The sequence below is a fragment of the Dermacentor variabilis genome, chromosome 9, assembly GCF_050947875.1.
Source record: "Dermacentor variabilis isolate Ectoservices chromosome 9, ASM5094787v1, whole genome shotgun sequence".
Taxonomy (NCBI): domain Eukaryota; kingdom Metazoa; phylum Arthropoda; class Arachnida; order Ixodida; family Ixodidae; genus Dermacentor; species Dermacentor variabilis.
In genome coordinates, this window is record NC_134576.1 from 114,188,400 (window position 1) to 114,207,285 (window position 18,886).

Consider the following 18,886-nt stretch of genomic DNA (forward strand, 5'->3'; position numbering starts at 1 on the left):
CGGAGAAATAAAACTTTTTTTTTCATACAAGACTAAGCCTGTACAAAGAACAGTTTCGCACAATTGCGATCCAGAACATCGAACTATTTCTAAGTGGGAACGCAGCCATTGCAAAAAGTCTCTCTAGCCTCCCCAGCGGTGCACCTGATGTCTGAAACGGAATGTAGAGGAACACGGACGCGCCGTCGGCATCACCGCCGTTGTCGCGCAGTAACGGTGTCGACGAGCATTTTCGGTTCACGCATGGAGGTTCAGAAGGTCTCCGGACCCTCGCAGTGTGCGTTTGGCTGCGAAAACGACAAAGACAAGTGAATACAGGGCGACGGCCAATCTAGACGGCTTTGCCAAAGCTAGGCAAGAGTTTCGGCGTCCTTTAGCTGCAAGGACCTTGTTTGCACAAACATTGCTGCGAGCAGCCGTGTGTTTATGGTAGCATAGTACGTACATATACTGCTCTGAGCCGAACCTACAGTTGAAGTCGAACTCAACATCCCTTATCATTTGCGCTGAAAGAAGGTGAAATATTTCCGCCTGCCTTGTCTCCTGCACCATTGCGGTGCGACGCAGCTAACGCTGTTACCATGCGTTCCTCATCGAGCCAGCGTTGTGACAAGACTGGTACCTATTTGCCAACGCGCTTTTCCTGCTGCCTGACACAGCTGTTGTTTCCCGTCTTGTGTCACATCACGTTGTCTTCGCGTATTTATAGAAACACCGCGCGAGACGTTCGAACGCACAGGTATATCTTGCTGTAGTTCTCAGAACTTTGGTTTCGGGCGTAACTGCCAACGATTTTATCAGTTTTCATCAGCGGCCACCGATTTCCGCTAGGCGAGCGAATCCAGGCCGAGACGACTTGTCGAAACGCATATTTCTGTTACTCCACTGTATGTAGTTTCCACATAGATTTTCTTCTTCGAATGGTTAGCGCGCCCGGATCATCGAGATAACAATTCGGGAGAAACCATCCGAAGGACTCGACTGCCCAAGTGATGCAGTGTCTTCCTAGTGCAAACCGGACAGATGTCTCATCGTGAGTGATGCGACCACGTGCGTAACGACAAGACGACGGTGGCGGTGTGGTAATGAAAGTTTCACGACGACGGTGTGACGACGAGCGCATTAAAGCAACCGATTTACGATAGCGTCAAGACGACGGCGGTGCGTCGACAACGGGGCGACGCCGGTCGATTGATAAAGACGGTGTCACGACGCCAGCATGACGACGGCGGAATGACGATGGCGTGACAATCATGGCTCGACGATGACGGCATGACGACGATGGCATTACGCCAACGGATTTACGAGAGCGTCACGACAACGGCGCCTCGACAGCAGTGCGAAGTCGAGGGGATGACGAAGACGGTGTGACGACGCCGGTCGATGACGCCAGCATGACAACGACGGAATGACGGTGGCGTGACAATCATGGTTCGAAGACGGTGGTATGACGAGGGCACACTGACAAAGGCAGCATGGCGGCAGCTGAAAGCCTGTGTCGGAGCTACAGAGAAGAAATTTCGCTCGTGGTGGATCCAAACCCACTGTAGCCTTAGAATGTGATGGCGTAGCTGGGCGACGTAACGCCGCTCCAAATGCACGTCAACAGGTGCTGCCTGGCAAGGCAAATAACGTATCTGAGATTTTCGTGACAAATTTTTGTCCAAGTTACCTTCCTTAAGTATTTATGCGATGATTAGAGACATCGTACTGACGACATTGACACACTGGGAATGTCTAGAAACAGCTCTGAAAGGTGCTGGTTCAAGACCCACCAGCGGACATTCATCCGTTTTAAGACGGCTGCAAGCAGCCTTTTAGGCCGACGTAGCCGGCTTTTTCAGGCTTGCGTTCCTCGGGAGAGGCTCGCACAAACCACCATACTGGCTGTGCAAAAGTTAAATCAGACAAAGCAATGCAGCTCCTAAACATTTAAATATTTGTGAACTTTATATGTTTGTCCACTGCGCGGCTGTGTTAGTGGCACTCAACAGAAAATCATGTATGATCCCCTTCTCAAAATTTTGTTGCTCTTGCGTCCGCTCCATTTTTTTACGTATGAAGTGTATATCATATTTATATTACGGGCTCAGCCAACAATAAACGTTAGTTACATGCCATCGCTCTGTCTTCTGTCTTCTTGCCTTGTAGCGTTTTTTGTTTCACGCCTTTATGACTCAGCTTTGTGGACACGTTCAAGCTCACGTAAATACATACATGTCGGCGCAACGATGATACTCTGTGGCCATGTCCGCTCACGGCAAGAAAAAGAGGAATGATGCCTAAATGCGAGATTCCTGATGCCATGATGCCTTACTGCAAAACAGTAAGGTGATAGAGACGCATATCCAGCTTTCCGTTTTATAGTACTTATCTACAGTAGAGCCAAAATGTAACGGTCAACATGACAGTTGTCTCGAAACTAAGACGGTCCGTGTTATCTATGTAACGTAAACATTACAGTTCAGTTTACGGCGAATCAGTCGCGGCATACATAGTTTAAGGCCGGACAAAACCACACAGTATAAGGCCCGAGTCATTCACCAAGCAAAAAGCGCGACTAGTTCGTATGTAACAATACAAAAACATAACACATAGCCTGTGTGAATGGTTTTTTCACCTAAGGTATCACTGCTCGCAAGTGCATCAGTCTGAAGTCAAAGCGTTACGAAAATTATAATAGCGTATACCGCTCTCGGCCCTACAGATACCTCAGTCTGCATGAGACATTCGTAAGAGTTGGTGGGCGGTGGATGGATGAAAAAGCATGAACATTTGGCAGAAACAGCTCGTATACCTCACATAATGTGAAAGTCTATGCTAGCGTGAATCATTTACGCGCACGACGCGTATAAATACATGTGCATTAAACGTTTATTACATGGATAGTGAGTTTGAGCGTCTCAGTTGGTTATACGAGAACGGCAAGGATTCACGTTGTTTGCACGCGCTCAAGTGAGAGCACTTCGAAGTGCTACACATGTGCTGCACTGAAATGTGTTTTAATAGAATGTTGACACGTTTATCCTACGAGTATGCATCGTTCGTGTTGAGATACGCTGGGAGATATTCCCATGCTGGGTGCCTTGTTCAAAGAAAAAGTAGCCACCAGTGAAGACGGGACACGTAATAGTGGTTTAAAGGAATTGGATGTTAGGCTAGTTGGTATTTTGACATGAGAACTATCTTGAAGTTCTGTGCAACGGGATGGAACAACAGAAAGGACGATGAACACAGACAGAAACAACTTATTTTATTGAAGCCACACCCTTATGTATATATATGCACGAGCTCCGCAGACGCACCATTACAAGAAACAAATGGAATTCGCCGAACAGGAAGTGATTAAACCAAGCGCGTAAGGAATTTCATTTCTGCATTGTTGAGTGCAATCGATATTTCGCTTACACAATCGTGCCTTACTTTTCTGATAAAGAAATGCCGCTAGCGGTTCACGGTTCTTAGTGTTTAGTTTTAGTTTTTAGCAGTTTTCAGCTTGCTCTTGCCTAATATTTTTAGGCTCCAGAAACACGGTTCATAAGTGGGACATCTGCTGCAAAGGTCAGCAAGATGTGAACTATTCTTATTAGCCATTTGTGCCGTCCCATTTCGCTGTATATCAAGATGGCCCACATGGCGTAATGGTTGATCGTCAAAATTAGAAATTTTGTTCTAAAGAAATCATAATTGACGCCACTTCTGAGCATGCTTTTGGTTGGGGCCCATATTAACCAGGGGTGTCTTTGGCGCTCTTCTTATACTTACGAACGCTTTCTTCTACAGAAATCTGGCTATATTGGCTATCGCACGACGATATTACGCAATTCAATCTATTCCACCATCAGAGCTCGCATAGATATCACTAGAGACAAGTCACGTGGCACTTTTTTTTATTGAAATGAATATTAGGAGAGGTTGGCGCCTTTATGGTGGCACCGGCTACTCCTTGTCACTTGGCAAAGGAACCAAATTTGCGTAAAAAGGGAGAATAGCGACACGAAATATGGCACTCAGTAGAACACTAGATGAATAAAAAATATACAGTCCAACAGTACATGAGTCGCACGTGGCACTATTTTGCCTCATCCTGTCTAAGGCGCCATTAGAGCCCAACTTTGATGCGTATAGCATGAATATGCGACTAAAGAACAAAGAACTAAGTGCTGCTCCCGCTTAGAACGTGTTGCAATTGTCTTTGTTGCGGAATAACCCACGAATGAAGAAACGGTGGTACTGGCTTCTATATGGTGCATTGTCTCCGAATTCCAGTCTGCGGAAGCCTGCCAAGTAAAAGAAGGTCCAGAAAAAAAAAACAGTCCTCCATTTGACTGTACCAAATGGCGAAAAAAAAAAAAAGGAGCCTCGATGGTATTTTCCGGGAAAACAAATGTTTGCTTTCTTTTCTTGAGCCTCCTGGTACTCGGGTTCGATCCCCACAGCAGGAGAAATTTTCGTTCAGCTGAAAAGTTTTACGCCAACCCACTTTTCTTTAGCTTCGTGCCACAGTCAAGTGTAGGTCGATTTTCCCTGTCATGTCATTCACGATCAATTCCATTCAGTCACACATTAGATTAAAAGGCACGTGTACTTTGGAGATAGCAATGAGACAGGATATGCAAAGGTTTTATCGCTTTATTACGCAGAACAGAAGTGCATTAACTTATACCACTCTGTAGGTCAGTTATTATGAACCATACTACCCTCATAACCACACAAGAAAAGTGAATATCGTTCCCAATAATCACTCCCTATAAAACGGAGCTTATCACAAATAAGAAGAAGCTAATTCTATGAATGTACATTTCTCTCCATATTAAGTCGGTTATATTCTATATACATAATATTGCCAGTCATCCTCTCTCTTCCCTCCGAAGCCCGCTCCATCTTCGTAGCCCGCAAATCTCTTGGCTGGTTAGCTGACTTTAGGAATGTTACTTAAACACAACGCTCTGTAGAAAGAGACTTTCGATTCTGTCACTGCTTCGTATTTAATTTTAGGATGATACGCGCACTGTAGCGCACAAAAGAAGGGCGTTAGCGTCTCAGCCTCAGCAGGACGTTTTCAGGGGACAGGTAAGTGCCACGTAGGAGTATGCCAATGTCCGTGAAGCCCGCTAATCTGACCGTCAGTTTGCTAAGGCACTCTATCCAGGCGTATGCGACTGCAACGCCCAGGAGAACGCCCACGATGGGCCCGAAGACGTAAGCGGCCGAACCACTCGCAACGTTCTGCACCGTAAGTTCGAGCAGCACGCCGGTCCAGAAGGGCACGTAGACTGGCACCGACGCCATGCGATAGACGCAGCCGGGATGCATCACGTGGTGGATCACCTTCAGCGCCATGAGGGCGGCAACTAGCGTGCACGTGCACGAGCTCGAATGCGGCACGGGCGTCGGCAAGTTGGCTCCCAACGCCAGCAGATGGCGCCAGAGGATGCAGCACAACCCGTTCAGCAGCACGTTCAGAGTCATCACCAACAGCACGGCCAGGAACAGAAAGCTGCGCCGACGACGATGCGAGGGGTTCGTTTTGTCAGCGGCCTGGCTCAACTAAGCACATCGCGCGAGTCATCCGCCGTCTGTGGTTAATTGATCAACGCGTCCACACATTCCAAATTAGCAAACTGATAATCTGGCATACGTTCCCTTGCACGCTGTTTACTTTAAGGTGCCACCAGCAACGCGCGCTTTGCGTTTGTTTCAACTCTAAACGCTTGAGGTAATAAAAAATACCACCGAATTCGTCAAATCATTTTGTCGTTCGCTCTGCTACGCAATGCTAAGTAACTAAGATGCACAGCCAATGATTGATGAAATGCTGGCGTTTTGACTTATTGGTTTATTTGTAATTGCATATATGCAGTAGCAAGTGACGAACTAGTAGCTTTTCTTTAGCTTGAGAATTTAAGCTGAAAAAGCTCACCCAGAAGCGGGCAACCCGCACGCACTGTGGCTTCACTCTCGTCACAGTCATTGCGCAATGGCGCCGCACTGCTGGGTGACGTAAGCAGAGCGTCGCCTCGAGGGGCGCCGCTGTGCCTTTGCTGCTAAAACCCCTTAAACTTCGTAAAGTAACGACACTCTCCTCCTCCGCCTTCACTCTTACTCGTTTCTCTTCTCTTTCACGCTCCCACGTCGACCGTGGCGCCGCCTGCACTGCTCAAGCGTAGCAACGGCGACAACATGCGCTCCTCGCCCCTCTTTAGACGCTCCTCGAGCAAAAATGGTGCTTATGCAAGGCGCAAGGGCCCACGTGATGCTATTAGGCCAATAGCGACGCGGTGTCGGCTTCGGCCAGAGCGCGCGAGGAGGACGCAGCATTCTTCAAAGCACGGCACTACTTTACGAAGTTTAAGGGACTTTATTCGCTGCAGCCTCCCAACGTCGGCATCGTACGCTGTGATAGAAGCAATTGCTCGCGCCACAGTTGCGCAGGTATTCGCGCTTTTTCCTATCCAAAAGTTGACATGGCTTGTAGGAATAGCTCGCTTCAATTTCCCAATAACGATGAGCCCACGGAAATTAAAAGCGTAAGAGATAATGGATTTTCGTTAATTCACGACTGATTACCGTAGTTCCATCCGTAACCCCATGGTCGCCACGATTGACGGCATGCCTCCGAAAGAAGCGTCCTTTTTACTTAAGAAAGACAGTTGTTTAAATATTACTTAAAGCTTCCGTAGAAACACCCTGTATAATATTTTCCTTACTCTCTATTTCTTGTCCTTGCAGATAATGCGAATGGGTTCAGCTAAGCCGTACACAAAGCAGGGAAAACATAAGCCTTTGTTAGGACTGCACTTTCCCGGCACGGTACCACATCAGCTTCCAGACGTTGGCTGTGTTTCCAAAGCCACCTGGGTGCGAGGCACAGAATGAACGCATAACGCAACAAAACATTTATTTACTGGTTGTTACGGTTTCATGACTTAATCCGCATTCATGACTCTCGCATGTGGCTTCTCCTTTATTTCTTAGTCGTAGCAATGACTGTCATGGTAGTCTCTTATTTTTCGTTACCTGTCGTCCATTTAGTAAGATGTGAATGGGCTCCATTTTCTTTTTGGCCTTACTTTCTTTCAATACGAAGACATTTGAGGACATGCAATCTTGCGCGAAGGCCAGTTTTGCGCACAACATAGGAGAAAATAACACAAGAGGGAAAATGTTCTATAACGTTTTACTCTCTCCTTTCTCTACGCGAAGCCTGCGTTCGTAGAATGCAGATACAAACTCTTCCAAATTAGTACCATACTCTGTTATCCAATGGCATATTATTCTGTTTTCTGCTTTACCCTGCTCTGCTACAAGACCCCGGTGTCACGAGCAGTGATTACACGATGTCGTTATTCAAAACCCAGATTTGCCAGATGACGAAGAAAGCCTGCAATATCACAACAATATGACCACCTATCAAACTGGTAAAGACGTTTTCTGAGTGTTGGTGTAATACAACTTGACTTCCGCTCAACTCTGTCACGAAAGTTACCAAAACAGCACTAACCTGATATGGCCAAGGCCTTGCTCAAGCTCCGTGCCGACGTCCCATATGGACAAAACGGCGTACGCCAACCAGTAAACATCGGGCTGGTAGAGCGTCGGGAGCAGCATTGGACGCCATACCGGAACGCTAAACGACAGCCCAGTCTCAGCCAGGGCTACAGTGTCAGGAAACGGTCCTAACAAGAAGGCTACGATGACAGCAGCCACGAATAGGAACGTGACCGGTGCGTAGGGAAGAACGCATAGGTATATGCTACGTCGGGGTCTCCGAATCCTGTAACGACATAAGAAGCCAAGGTCTTGAACTCGCAGTTTAGCAAAGAAGGCTCGTAGTGGCATCATCATCATCATCATCATCAGCCTGGTTACGCCCACTGCAGGGCAAAGGCCTCTCCCATACTTCTCCAACAACCCCGGTGATGTACTAATTGTGGCCATGCCGTCCCTGCAAACTTCTTAATCTCATCCACCCACCTAACTTTCTGCCGCCCCCTGCTACGCTTCCCTTTCCTTGGGATCCAGTCCGTAACCCTTAATGACCATCGGTTATCTTCCCTCCTCATTACATGTCCTGCCCATGCCCATTTCTTTTTCTTGATTTCAACTAAGATTTCATTAACTCGCGTTTGTTCCCTCACCCAATCTGCTCTTTCCTTATCCATTAACGTTACACCTATCATTCTTCTTTCCATAGCTTGTTGCGTCGTCCTCAATTTGAGTAGAACCCTTTTCGTAAGCCTCCAGGTTTCTGCCCCGTAGGTGAGTACTGGTAAGACACAGCTATTACACACTTTTCTCTTGAGGGATAATGGCAACCTGCTGTTCATGATCTGAGAATGCCTGCCAAACGCACCCCAGCCCATTCTTATTCTTCTGATTATTTCCGTCTCAGTAGTGGCATAGATTAGTGAATATCCTGCTGTGTTTCTGAGCACGAGATCGAGACGGCTGCTTTTGCATGGACTCTGAACGCAAGAACACAGGAGTAATTAGAGTTATTTGCGTATTAAACCGCAGCTGCTGAAACCTCCTCTGGAAACCGCACCACAGCGTCTATAATATGCACTAAATTGATTCTGGATGGCTAATACGGTAAAGTAATTAACAGTATGAACGTTCATAGCAGTTCTCCGGAAACGAAACTTCTAGTAGCTTTGCATGTAAACTTCCGTAATCGCATAATATTTGTTATCGTAAGTTCGAAATCACTCTTGTTTGGCTGATTCTGTTCCTGAAACAGGCGCAGCGAAGCTGAAAGCATAAGAAAACATTTACTTGTGCTGCTTTAAAGCTACCTCGGTCAAAACTGTTGGAAGGCTTTGAGCTAGCCGCCATGGTATTACGAAAATACATTCGAATATAAAGCAATCTCCGCTTTTGAGATCACAGACCGAAAGCTATTCAGGACAATCACATTTATCAGAAATTGTCAGTATCGATGCTGGAATAATCAACAATTGGCATCGTTATACTTCGTTTCAATATGATGCTGTATTGGAGTAGAATATCTTTTGCATATTTCCAGCCTCGGGGCATAGCAACAAATGTTATGTCATAGCGTAAGAAAGCAGGCCATCCCAACGCATATACCCATGGTATTTAGTCTAGCGACGGCAGAGAAACCACAAGCGTCTAAATAAAAGGCGTCAATGAAAGGCGCCCGTAATCTTTTTTTAGACGTGACTTCACTGGCTACCGCATACCCGTGATTACACGTCAACGAGTCAAAAGCGGAAATCGCTCATAACAAAAGCATGGATCTACACTCATAAAAACAAGGAACCTCAAAGATTTCGTTTCGTACGTGTGAATACAAAGTCTGACCGTGCCGTTCACCTGGAGAAATGTTCGACACCTTTGCAGTCCTGAAGTAACGTAACACTGGACCACCAACCACGCCAACCATGTGTTCCACACCAAAGCTCGGATTGTAAGATAACTTAAATTGAGGCCATGGTCCCACAGATTGCGACGCTAATCCATGCCTTTTACGAACTCGCTATTTGGTACGACACAATATGCACGGCAGAATTCGCCGCGCAAAACTGAGTTATCGGAAGTTGCTGGAACGTTGAAGGCAGTGGTGCTTTGGAACTGACACTCAAAACTAAAAATTTTCTACCGTGTGGTTTACATCTTGCAGATTTTGTAAGAGCGTTTTTTATGAGCTGCAAAATATCACGTTCACATCTTCGCTAGATCCAGCGTCCACATGTATGGACATAGTAAGAAAAAAAAATTTAAAGAACATATGGTACAATCGCCTTGTACGCGCACCCATTGCTTATTAAATTACCTTTTTTGCTATCCAGCTGAGTTTGGCTAAGAAAAGCCGTAACTGAGCGGCCTGACACCACCACGAAGTATTAATCTGGAGCGTGAACACGTTATGCGGCAGACGGCAACGTCAGTATTTGCAAGAGATTCTTTTGACGAGTCCCTGCTCAACTAAACCATTGCTATCTGTTCTGGAAGAGAATGAGCGAAGCGAGAATACTTTCTTTGGTAGATAGCTCAACTGTGTCACTTACTAGGCAGGAAATATGTGTCCATGACGGTGAACACAGGGACTCGAGAGTATTGCCTATCACTTTGATTTTGGCGCGCATTTTAAACATTTTTTATGGCTCATTTTGATTTTCGCGCTCATAACTGTGAGGCCGCTCATTTTGCCGCTCGACGGGCAGACAAAATGCGATGATTATGACGTTGACGTTTCACACACGTACCCGCACGAAATAAACCGCTACCAGGTACAGCAGCCTGAAGGCATAATACACCACATTTGCTCACGAAAACTAATGTTAATAAAGCTGCACAACGCCGTTACCCTGGCTGCTCTAAAAACACTGCACAACATTCCATTCCATATTTAGATGTGCATCTATTTACTTAGATTTATTGTAGTTGTTTTAGAGCGCAGCTCTCAGGCGCCCGTTCCTGGGCGATGAGAGTCGGCGGCGATGACGGCGTAACCGTGCCAACGGGCATAATGAAAGATGAAAGAGCAAACGCAGAGCCGGAGATGAAAGCCGCGAGCCGCGAACGGCGGAGACCAATGAGAGCTGTCCCTTCAGTGAAGTGCACGCGGCGAAGAAGTGTCGTTATGACCGCAGGACCACTTGATGCGTACTCGTATGTGGTCTCAGTCGGACTGCTCGTTTCGTACTATCGTCTGCTCGCGTTAGCTCTCTCTCACTCGCGCGTGTTTGGTTATCTTGGTTTGGTCTCGTTCGCGCTAGTTTCGATTGTCATGGTTTACGATTGTTTTGTAATCTGATTGCATGCGCGATGCGAATTATGTAGTACTTTTTGGTAGTCGCGCGACACCAGGGATCACACGGGGATTTTCGACGAGTCGTGTATAAAAGCCGACGCGCTGGACCCGCAAGTCACATTTTCGATCCAATTCATTGCCTCAATATATCGCAAAATAACACGTATAGAACTGCACTCAAATTTCTCATTAGGGAGTATTGTAATCATCGCTGACATTTTTGCAATATTACTTTAATCAATCATCATGAGGTCGATGATGACCACTACTATGATCATGGTAAAAAGTAAACTCATCGTGTTTAAGTTTAAGGCTGTTTACCAGAAGAGAAAGCATTCCAATAAGTTGTGGAAGGGAACACAATCTGTGTGCAATAATTTCTTGCATTTTTTTTTACTTCTACTTCTTTATACTTCGTGTGCACATGGGTTGGTAGTTATTGCTGTTTGAACCAAGCGCAAGCAAAAATATATTTCTTCATAAATGGTCTACTTCAGCCCCTGCAATGAATTGAAGAGCGTTACGAGATTGGAGTTTCTGGACAAACAAAAACTCACCTCGTAATGAAATTTCCCAGCGACGTATGCGCGAGGAAGGCACCCACCAAGATGCCACTGACAATCGGGCAAACGTTACTCTCCGTGCAAGACAGTAGAAGAACCGTCTCAAGCACAGCGAATAGCTTCCTCCTGAACCGGAACCTCCGTTTGCCGTAGTGGATTCTCACCTTACCAAATTTCGTGCTTGCAAGCGCTTCAAGTGTCATAATGATCCCGACGAAGGTCTGCGAGCACACTGTTTGGAAAGAGGACAGCTTAGTGTACTCGTACAGGCAAAACAGGATGAAAGTGTTCACGAGTCCCACCAGAACGGCCGCAGTGGAGAACAGAGCGGCAAAGTGGGCCGTGCCTAGAGCAGCTTCAAGAAGGACACCCTTGGCGATAAAGCAAAGAGAGTTTAAGGCCAGGTTCTTGACGTCACCGTGATGGAAGGCGGCGAACACAACCCTCTCCCACCGGTTCTCGTGCAGGATCGTGCTGACGCTTGCGCACCGGTCAGGGTAATCCTTGTGCAGGTACTTCCAGTGAGACTGCAATTGCAGCCACATCACTGCGAGCGTTACCCAAGGGATGCGAGGGGTAGCGTCAGACGCGACCGACCGCAGCTTGGGTGAATGCAGTGCCGAGCCTATTAGAGGGCTGGAGAGTTCGCTGGCAGAGGCACTGCCGCTCGCTGAAGATGACGTGTCTCTGAAGACTTCTGGTCTTCTACGCTTTCTGTCTAGGTTCTGGGGTGTCTCGCGCCAAGGCGCCAATAATAGGGGACTGCCCGGAGCCTCCAGTTCATGATGTGCCTTATCATCTGCGTCACTTTGTTGAGCACGAGACTGTGGCACAACAGACACATTGAGACCCCCAGGAGGTGTGGGCTCTATCTCAAGATCCTCTGTCGCTTGTTGTAGAACGGTTTTCCTTGACGGCGACTGTTTGTCGGGTTGACTCGCGCGGGCGAATGACTGCATTGTCGAAGTCGAAGCAGTATCAACGTCAGGGGGTGTGACGCTGTTCCACTGCATGCTCAAGTTTTCTGGCCTCTGCGACGATATTCGTGGGACCTTGGGGCTCAGGGGGCTATGCTGCCCGTCGGGCCAGTCATTCTCCGTCCATACAGGAGAGAGAGTCAAGAACGGCTTGGAACTTCGATGTTCTTGATGCCGTCTCACCGGCGAAAACTGGAGAAGTAGGGATCTGTACTCCACGTTCGCTGCCTCCGGAGTTTGGCACGCCTCCGACTTGTGCTCCGAAAGCGGTGCGGCTTGTTGCACGGCCACAGCTGGAGCTTCCGATTGTATTGGGCTTGACGAAGACGGCCCGGATTTGCGCACGAGAGAGTCCGCAGACATGTCGGACGATCCACTACCCACGTGTTGCGAGCTATGCTGTTCGGGCTCCGCTGTGACACTTGAACTGAGCTCAGCGGTCGTGGCGGCAATTTCTCCTCCCGCCGGTAAGTGCCCTTCGCGGTCCGTGCCCGAAGCCGTCGAGTCGGAAGACGAAGACATTGCGTCTTGCTTGTCCCGTTGCTCACTATCAGCATGTTCGGCACCCGTCTTCTCCGACATGTTTTCCTTGTGAGCTAACGACGATGGTGGGAAAGAAGTTGAGGTGACCGAAGTAAGGCGTACCTTGTGGATTTAGACTCCGGTTTACGCTGCCTGGCGAACATTAATGGCCGTTTGTATCGCGTGTAATTTGTCGAGGCGTTTGTCGCAAGCCTTATTTGCCAATTGTTAATGAGAAAGTAGGAGCGGTCGTGCGTTGCCTCATCGCGGGGTTGTATTCTTCTTCTTCGTCACCTTCTGGTGATGATGATAACGATGCTTAATTCACATTTGAACAAATGCACTCTGGAATAGGCATTCTTCGTTCCTCCTGTCTTACCTTTGCCTTTCTCTCTCTCTCTCTCTTCTCTTGTAGCACTACACAAAATGTTGTTGTTGTTATCCTGAATAATTCTGGTGCACACCCACAGTGTGGGAATGGCCCTGGGTCAGCTGGCTAACAGAAAGGAAAAAAAAAGGGAACTAAAAATGGAAATTATCAAATATTGATAACAAGTGGGGCGTACGGTAGGAACTATCATGAAAAATAACTCCAAAGGCAGAATTTAAGCTGGTGAATCAATTTAGCCTAGTAATCGATTGGATTCGGTAAGAAAAATTTTGAACTGCCAAGAAAAAACTTCTGTCGCCAAAACAAAGAACAGAGGCTCTCAAGGACTCGAACACATCACCACCGCATGATGTAGATGTTGCTGTGTTTTGCGACAGCCGATCTACAAGCTGTTATAGTGGCCATGCATTACTTTCACTACTCACCCACACATAACCCTATCACATTTAAGACTCCATGTTCGCTTCCAAAAAAAAAACTAGAATTGAAGCTTTTCCATAACAACATACCTGCGCACGCAGTTGAAGACAGTGTCAAGAGAGGTAGATATGGTAAATAAAGATAAGCTCTAACACAACAAATGAAGGTATGAACAGGATAGGAAGGCAACATACATGCAGAAAACCACAGAATATCGTGGTGCCTGTATCTTTATGTGCCCTCACCCCGACACGACGTCTAAGCTATCGGCCGATGGTCGGCGTTCGATGCACCTCTCCTGAACAGCCAGTGACGCAATGAATGAACTTATTTTGCACCAAAAGAATTTTTTCCCGTGCATGTTAAATGTAGTTAGGGTGACTCTGTTAATCTCATTACTGAAGTTCTTATTGCTGTTTGGGATACCCCTTACCGTAAGCAATAGATATATATCTGTTTTGCGCTTTTCTGCTTCAGTAAGAGATCCAGTAATTGGAAAGTAAGCCAATGTGCTGTACATATGTTACTTAATTTTACGCCCCCTCCCCCACGCTTGGCTTTCCATGTCCATGTAAACGAGATTGATTGAAAATGATATATACAGACGATGTTGATACAAACAAAATATTAGGTGACATTGTTGTTGTTGCCTCACGCAGGCACATTCTGACATCACTGCATTCTTCGTCTTCCTTTTTGAGAAAGTTGTGCCACGTGCCTAACGTAAAGAATTGCCAAGCATTATTATACTAATTTTGAGCTCTTGATGCTGAAATTAAATGTTGAAATTGTTATTTCTTACCAGATATAATTTTCGATTTCATAATAATATGTACTTATATTAAACTGCCTTGTATTGTTTTCTTCTGCACCCTTGCGCGCTCAAACACACACAAGCATTTCGTTGACTACTACTTTGGTCAATATTGTCCTTGACATGTTCATATTGACCGAAATTTAAATGAACACAACTAATCTTACTCTAAAGAATACCCCGAAGTGGACATAAGCATAAATCTTGGTGGTGGCGAAAGCACGCGATCACATTCGAACACTCGAGGGAAGAGGACGACAAAGAAGCACAGTCAGCACGTTCTCGCCAATCTGTTAAATACCTCGGAATTATTTATAACGCCTCTCTCAACTGGCGCTCACATATAGATCATTTGACTGGGAAAGGTACCCGTGCAATTGGCATATTGCGTAGGCTGAGCAGTCGTCGAATAGGAATGCGAAGAGATACACTCCTAATGATATATCGTTTGTACGTTCGCCCTGTATTAGAATTTGGTTGCGTGCTCTTCTCTGGAGCTCCAACCTACATGTCCCGTCCTCTAATCCTCTTAGAAAGAGAGGCATTACGTCTGTGTTTAGGTCTTCCTAAATTTGTTGCAAATTCTATTCTTTATCTAGAATCCCGTGTCCCGCCACTTTCGTGCAGGTTCCGGCTTTTGACGGTGCAGACGTTCTTAAGGATTTACGAATCACCACTGCGTCATCCCCAGATAATCTTTATTTCACAACCTGCGTTGTTTTTCGGTGTCATCTGGCCGCGACTACATAATCCGCAAATTATATTCGTGCAAAAATTACTTGACTGTTTGGGCGTGCGCATATGCGATGTTCATCCTATTACCGACAGAGCTGTTCCCACGGATATTCAATTTGATGATATCTTTCCTAATAATGCAAAATTACTTCCACACCGTATTCTAGACGGTATATTACAAGATCACCTGAAAAACCTTCAAACAAACGTTGTAATTGCTACAGATGCTTCGCAATGTGAAGAAAAGTCAGGTGTAGGAATATTTTCCCCGATTCTCGATTGGACATTTTCTCTTCGGCTGCCAGATTTCATACCGATTTTTTTAGCCGAATTCATGGCCGTGGTGCTGGCATTACGCAAATTAGGACCATCAATTACGTCAGCCGTGATAGTCACTGATTCTTTATCATTGTGCTCCTCCCTTACTGCTTCTAATGATTCTCGCGTAATGAGGACATTTCAATCATTGGTACCTGGTTACTTGAGAAGCGTGCGTTTGATTTGGGTGCCTGGCCATAAAGGACTATTCATTAATGAAATTGCAGACTCTCTAGCCAAGGCATCAATAAGTGGCCCGATTCTTCCTTGCTGCCCTTTGACTGCTTATGTTACTGCAGCTAGATTTCGCAGGAGTATCATTATACAGTCAGTATCAGGCTCCACAATTACTAACTCTGTGGATTACGGACATCTCCTGCACCCTTGGAACAGAGATTTTTGCCGAACACGGAAAATTGAAGTGTCCATAACAAAGCTGCGCTGCCGTATACCTGCATTGAACTTCTACCTCCACAGGTCTGGTCTGGTCCCCTCACCATTATGCTCATTCTGCGGCGAGGCGGAGACAATCGACCATTTCTTTTTGTCTTGCAGACGTTTTTCTATTATAAGAAAACGACTACTCGAAATCCCGCTTCGCTCTATTGGTCTAACTTTATCAGTGCCAGTGATCCTATCTTTTGGAGCCTCCATTGTTGGGTTCAGCAACAGAAATGTTTGCTTGGCGATCCAAAATTACCTAATTGAAACCAAGCGATTTCCATGTTAGATTGATCGTTCTCCCTCCCAACCATAGCTTTCTTTTATTTCTTATCTTTTATTAACTATTATTGTTAATATTATTATTATCTTATACCCGGTTTTCATCTGATTATTTCCTTTTTCTCCAAACACAAAACGTTCACTTTTAAACTCACACGCCCAAATTGTTAACTCCCTTGTTATCATTATTATTTAGGCACCTAATTAAACCGCCCGATTCTTGGCCAATCCCCCACTGTGGGTATGTGCCACGGCCACTCAGGACAACAACAACAACAACAACATCGAGTCCGCCTGCGGAACCAAAACTCTGCCGTGAAAAAATTTCCAAGTACGGAGAGTGCAAGGACGATATTAGTCGGCGGGTCGACGGGCTTGGCCTTCTACAGCATGCCACCGATTCCGGCGATATTCACTCTATTCTTGGACTTCGGGGCAGTCACCAGACTAGCGGCCTGTCCAGCTCCACTAGAGCACGTAATTCCAATCATAGTGGAGCCAGGGACTGCCACCAAAACCAGCAGGGTCAATTTCAGGCAAGTTGCGATACAATTGCTTCAGCCAGCATTGTGATAAGCATGTTTTCCGAATGTCCGTTCTTCCCGCGCACGTTACTTACTCGCGGATATAATTAGTTTACCTTGTCTTACACAGTTAGATAAGTGGGACGTACGCGACAATACTGCATTTTGTACTGCATTGAGCAGTACAAAAGGCAAGGACCAAATTGCTAGAGAGAAATTTTTGCGGCTAAATATATGGGTTCCACGTAAAAATTATCGATGAGACGGAAAGTTCAACCAGAAATATACTAGTTGTAGGAAGAACACGTCGGATTTGGATCCATGCGTCACCAGAGCAGCACTTGTTTAGAAATTTATTCTCGTGTTGGCTGTTGCTCAAGAGAGATGTTAACTTTGCTAACCAAGCAAACACACTAGACAAGTAGCACACAGGATAAATGCTGGCGTACTTCGGTGCGGCTCTTGGCGGTGTGCACATGTATAAAAAGAGAGCCAAGTGTTGAAGAAAAAATTTCTACAAAACGGAGTGCTGGGACAGTTTGTGCCCCAATAAGTCAGTAACTAGCCAACTAGCTCAGCTTTCGGTCTTTCTAAGTCAAGAAATAGTGAGACCAGCAGTCGTCTTGCGTACTTTCTGCATCCTGTGTATGCTTCTTTTATTGCGATCGCAATTATACGGACGCTCAAGGCGCCACCGTCGCCGTGCTGTCATGGTATCTACGCGCATGCGTAACCAAAGCGTGAAGGTTTTAAAAAATCTACAGTGAACCGCATTTGGTTTCCCTGAAAACGCAACGAAGGTAAGTGGGCTCTTCGTCACGTTCCGTTTAATCGTCTCCGCCGAAACCAAGGCGGCGTGCTGGCTTCGACTCCTCGCATTAACGCTGTACTCGCACGTGTTACGGTTCCATGCTAAGCAGCTGAGTGCGTACCACACTGCGGGGCACGCATTGGTTAGAGCGGAACGGATCAAGTTGAATCTACGAGATCACACTTTTTTTTTTTGAGACGCTGACAAACTCCCGCTGTGTTTTTTTTTTTTTTGTCTCAGCTCGTTCAGCATCGATTGTGCGAAGCCTGCGACGCCGCGGGCAGTGCTTGTCTCGACCGCAGGTTTCTCACACGCCTTCTGCACTGCGCTAAACCTTGCTGTCGCTTTCAATGCTTCACCTTCCTGAGATTGAAAGTAACCTTTTCTTTTTTATTGTGATAGCAATTATATGGACACTCAAGGCGGGTTTCTGCCATCTCAATCGACGTCGCCGTGGGGTTCCGTATGAGCGAAAGCGTGTGACGGTGAGCCTGCGAACGCGCTTCAATCTCGCGTGCACGAGCGAGTAACGCGGCCCGGAGGCGTGCTCTCTCATGTGGCCCGCGAGGCAAGGGGAGCCAGGCGAGGGAGAAGGGACGTTCTTTTCCGGCGGCTGCTAGGGTGCATCGATGTCCTCCTCACCTACCGCTCCGTACAGAATGGACACAACCGCGGCGTCTACCGCGGCGGTGCTGGCCGCGCGAATCGCGGACGCCGTAGTAGACGCCTTTGGCGGACGCCATAGGGACGCACTGCCGGCGCTAGCGTGTCTTGAAAGCGGTCTGCGACTTGGCTAAAGTGCGCGCCCGCGTGGGCCTTATCTTCAAAGCAATATGCGATGTTTACAGAGTGCGCGTAGTGGCGGTAGCTTCGTATGCGTTGTGCGTTCGACGTTTCGTACGCCTTGAAGCGACATATGGAAGAAGGTCAATTGGCTCGCGGCTGCTGCCGCGATTCCCAACTCCAGCGTTTTCAAAGACAATTTCCCCTGTCATCGAACGATTTGTGTTAATGTCTACCTGTGCGCACGTGACACTGTGATAGTTACTTTAGTGAAAACACGTTGACGGGCTAGTTCATTTGAATCCATGATATAATGTGCAAGCGCGACTGAACAACGACGAAGAAAGAAGCAGACACAGGAAGGCAACGCTGTGTCTGCGGTCTTTTTCCTTCTACATCCTCGTTGAGTCACGCTTACGCATTCTAGCATTGTTAATTTAGATAGTAATCGAATGTTTACAAGTTTATACGGCCGATAAATGTACTATCCTTACTTCGTACAGCTATCTACTAATTTGCTATCGC

At 46.6% G+C, this 18,886-nt stretch overlaps 1 protein-coding gene across 3 annotated transcripts in view; it reads right to left on the reverse strand.

The window, feature by feature from the left end:
- Positions 1–18,886, reverse strand: part of LOC142557314 (TNF receptor-associated factor 5-like) — a 112,090-nt gene that overhangs the window by 60,202 nt on the left and 33,002 nt on the right. The window contains exons 2-3 of one of the 3 annotated variants that reach the window (XM_075669053.1): positions 7,505–7,777; positions 4,615–5,500 (exon numbers count right to left, since the gene is read on the reverse strand). The exons of 1 other annotated variant lie outside the window; for it this stretch is intronic. In XM_075669053.1, coding sequence (XP_075525168.1) covers positions 5,035–5,500; positions 7,505–7,611 — 573 coding nt within the window. In that variant the 5' untranslated portion in view covers positions 7,612–7,777 and the 3' untranslated portion in view covers positions 4,615–5,034. Of the gene's footprint in view, positions 1–4,614; positions 5,501–7,504; positions 7,778–18,886 lie in introns of those variants that run through there. One more of the 3 variants, XM_075669051.1, reaches the window with a different exon arrangement.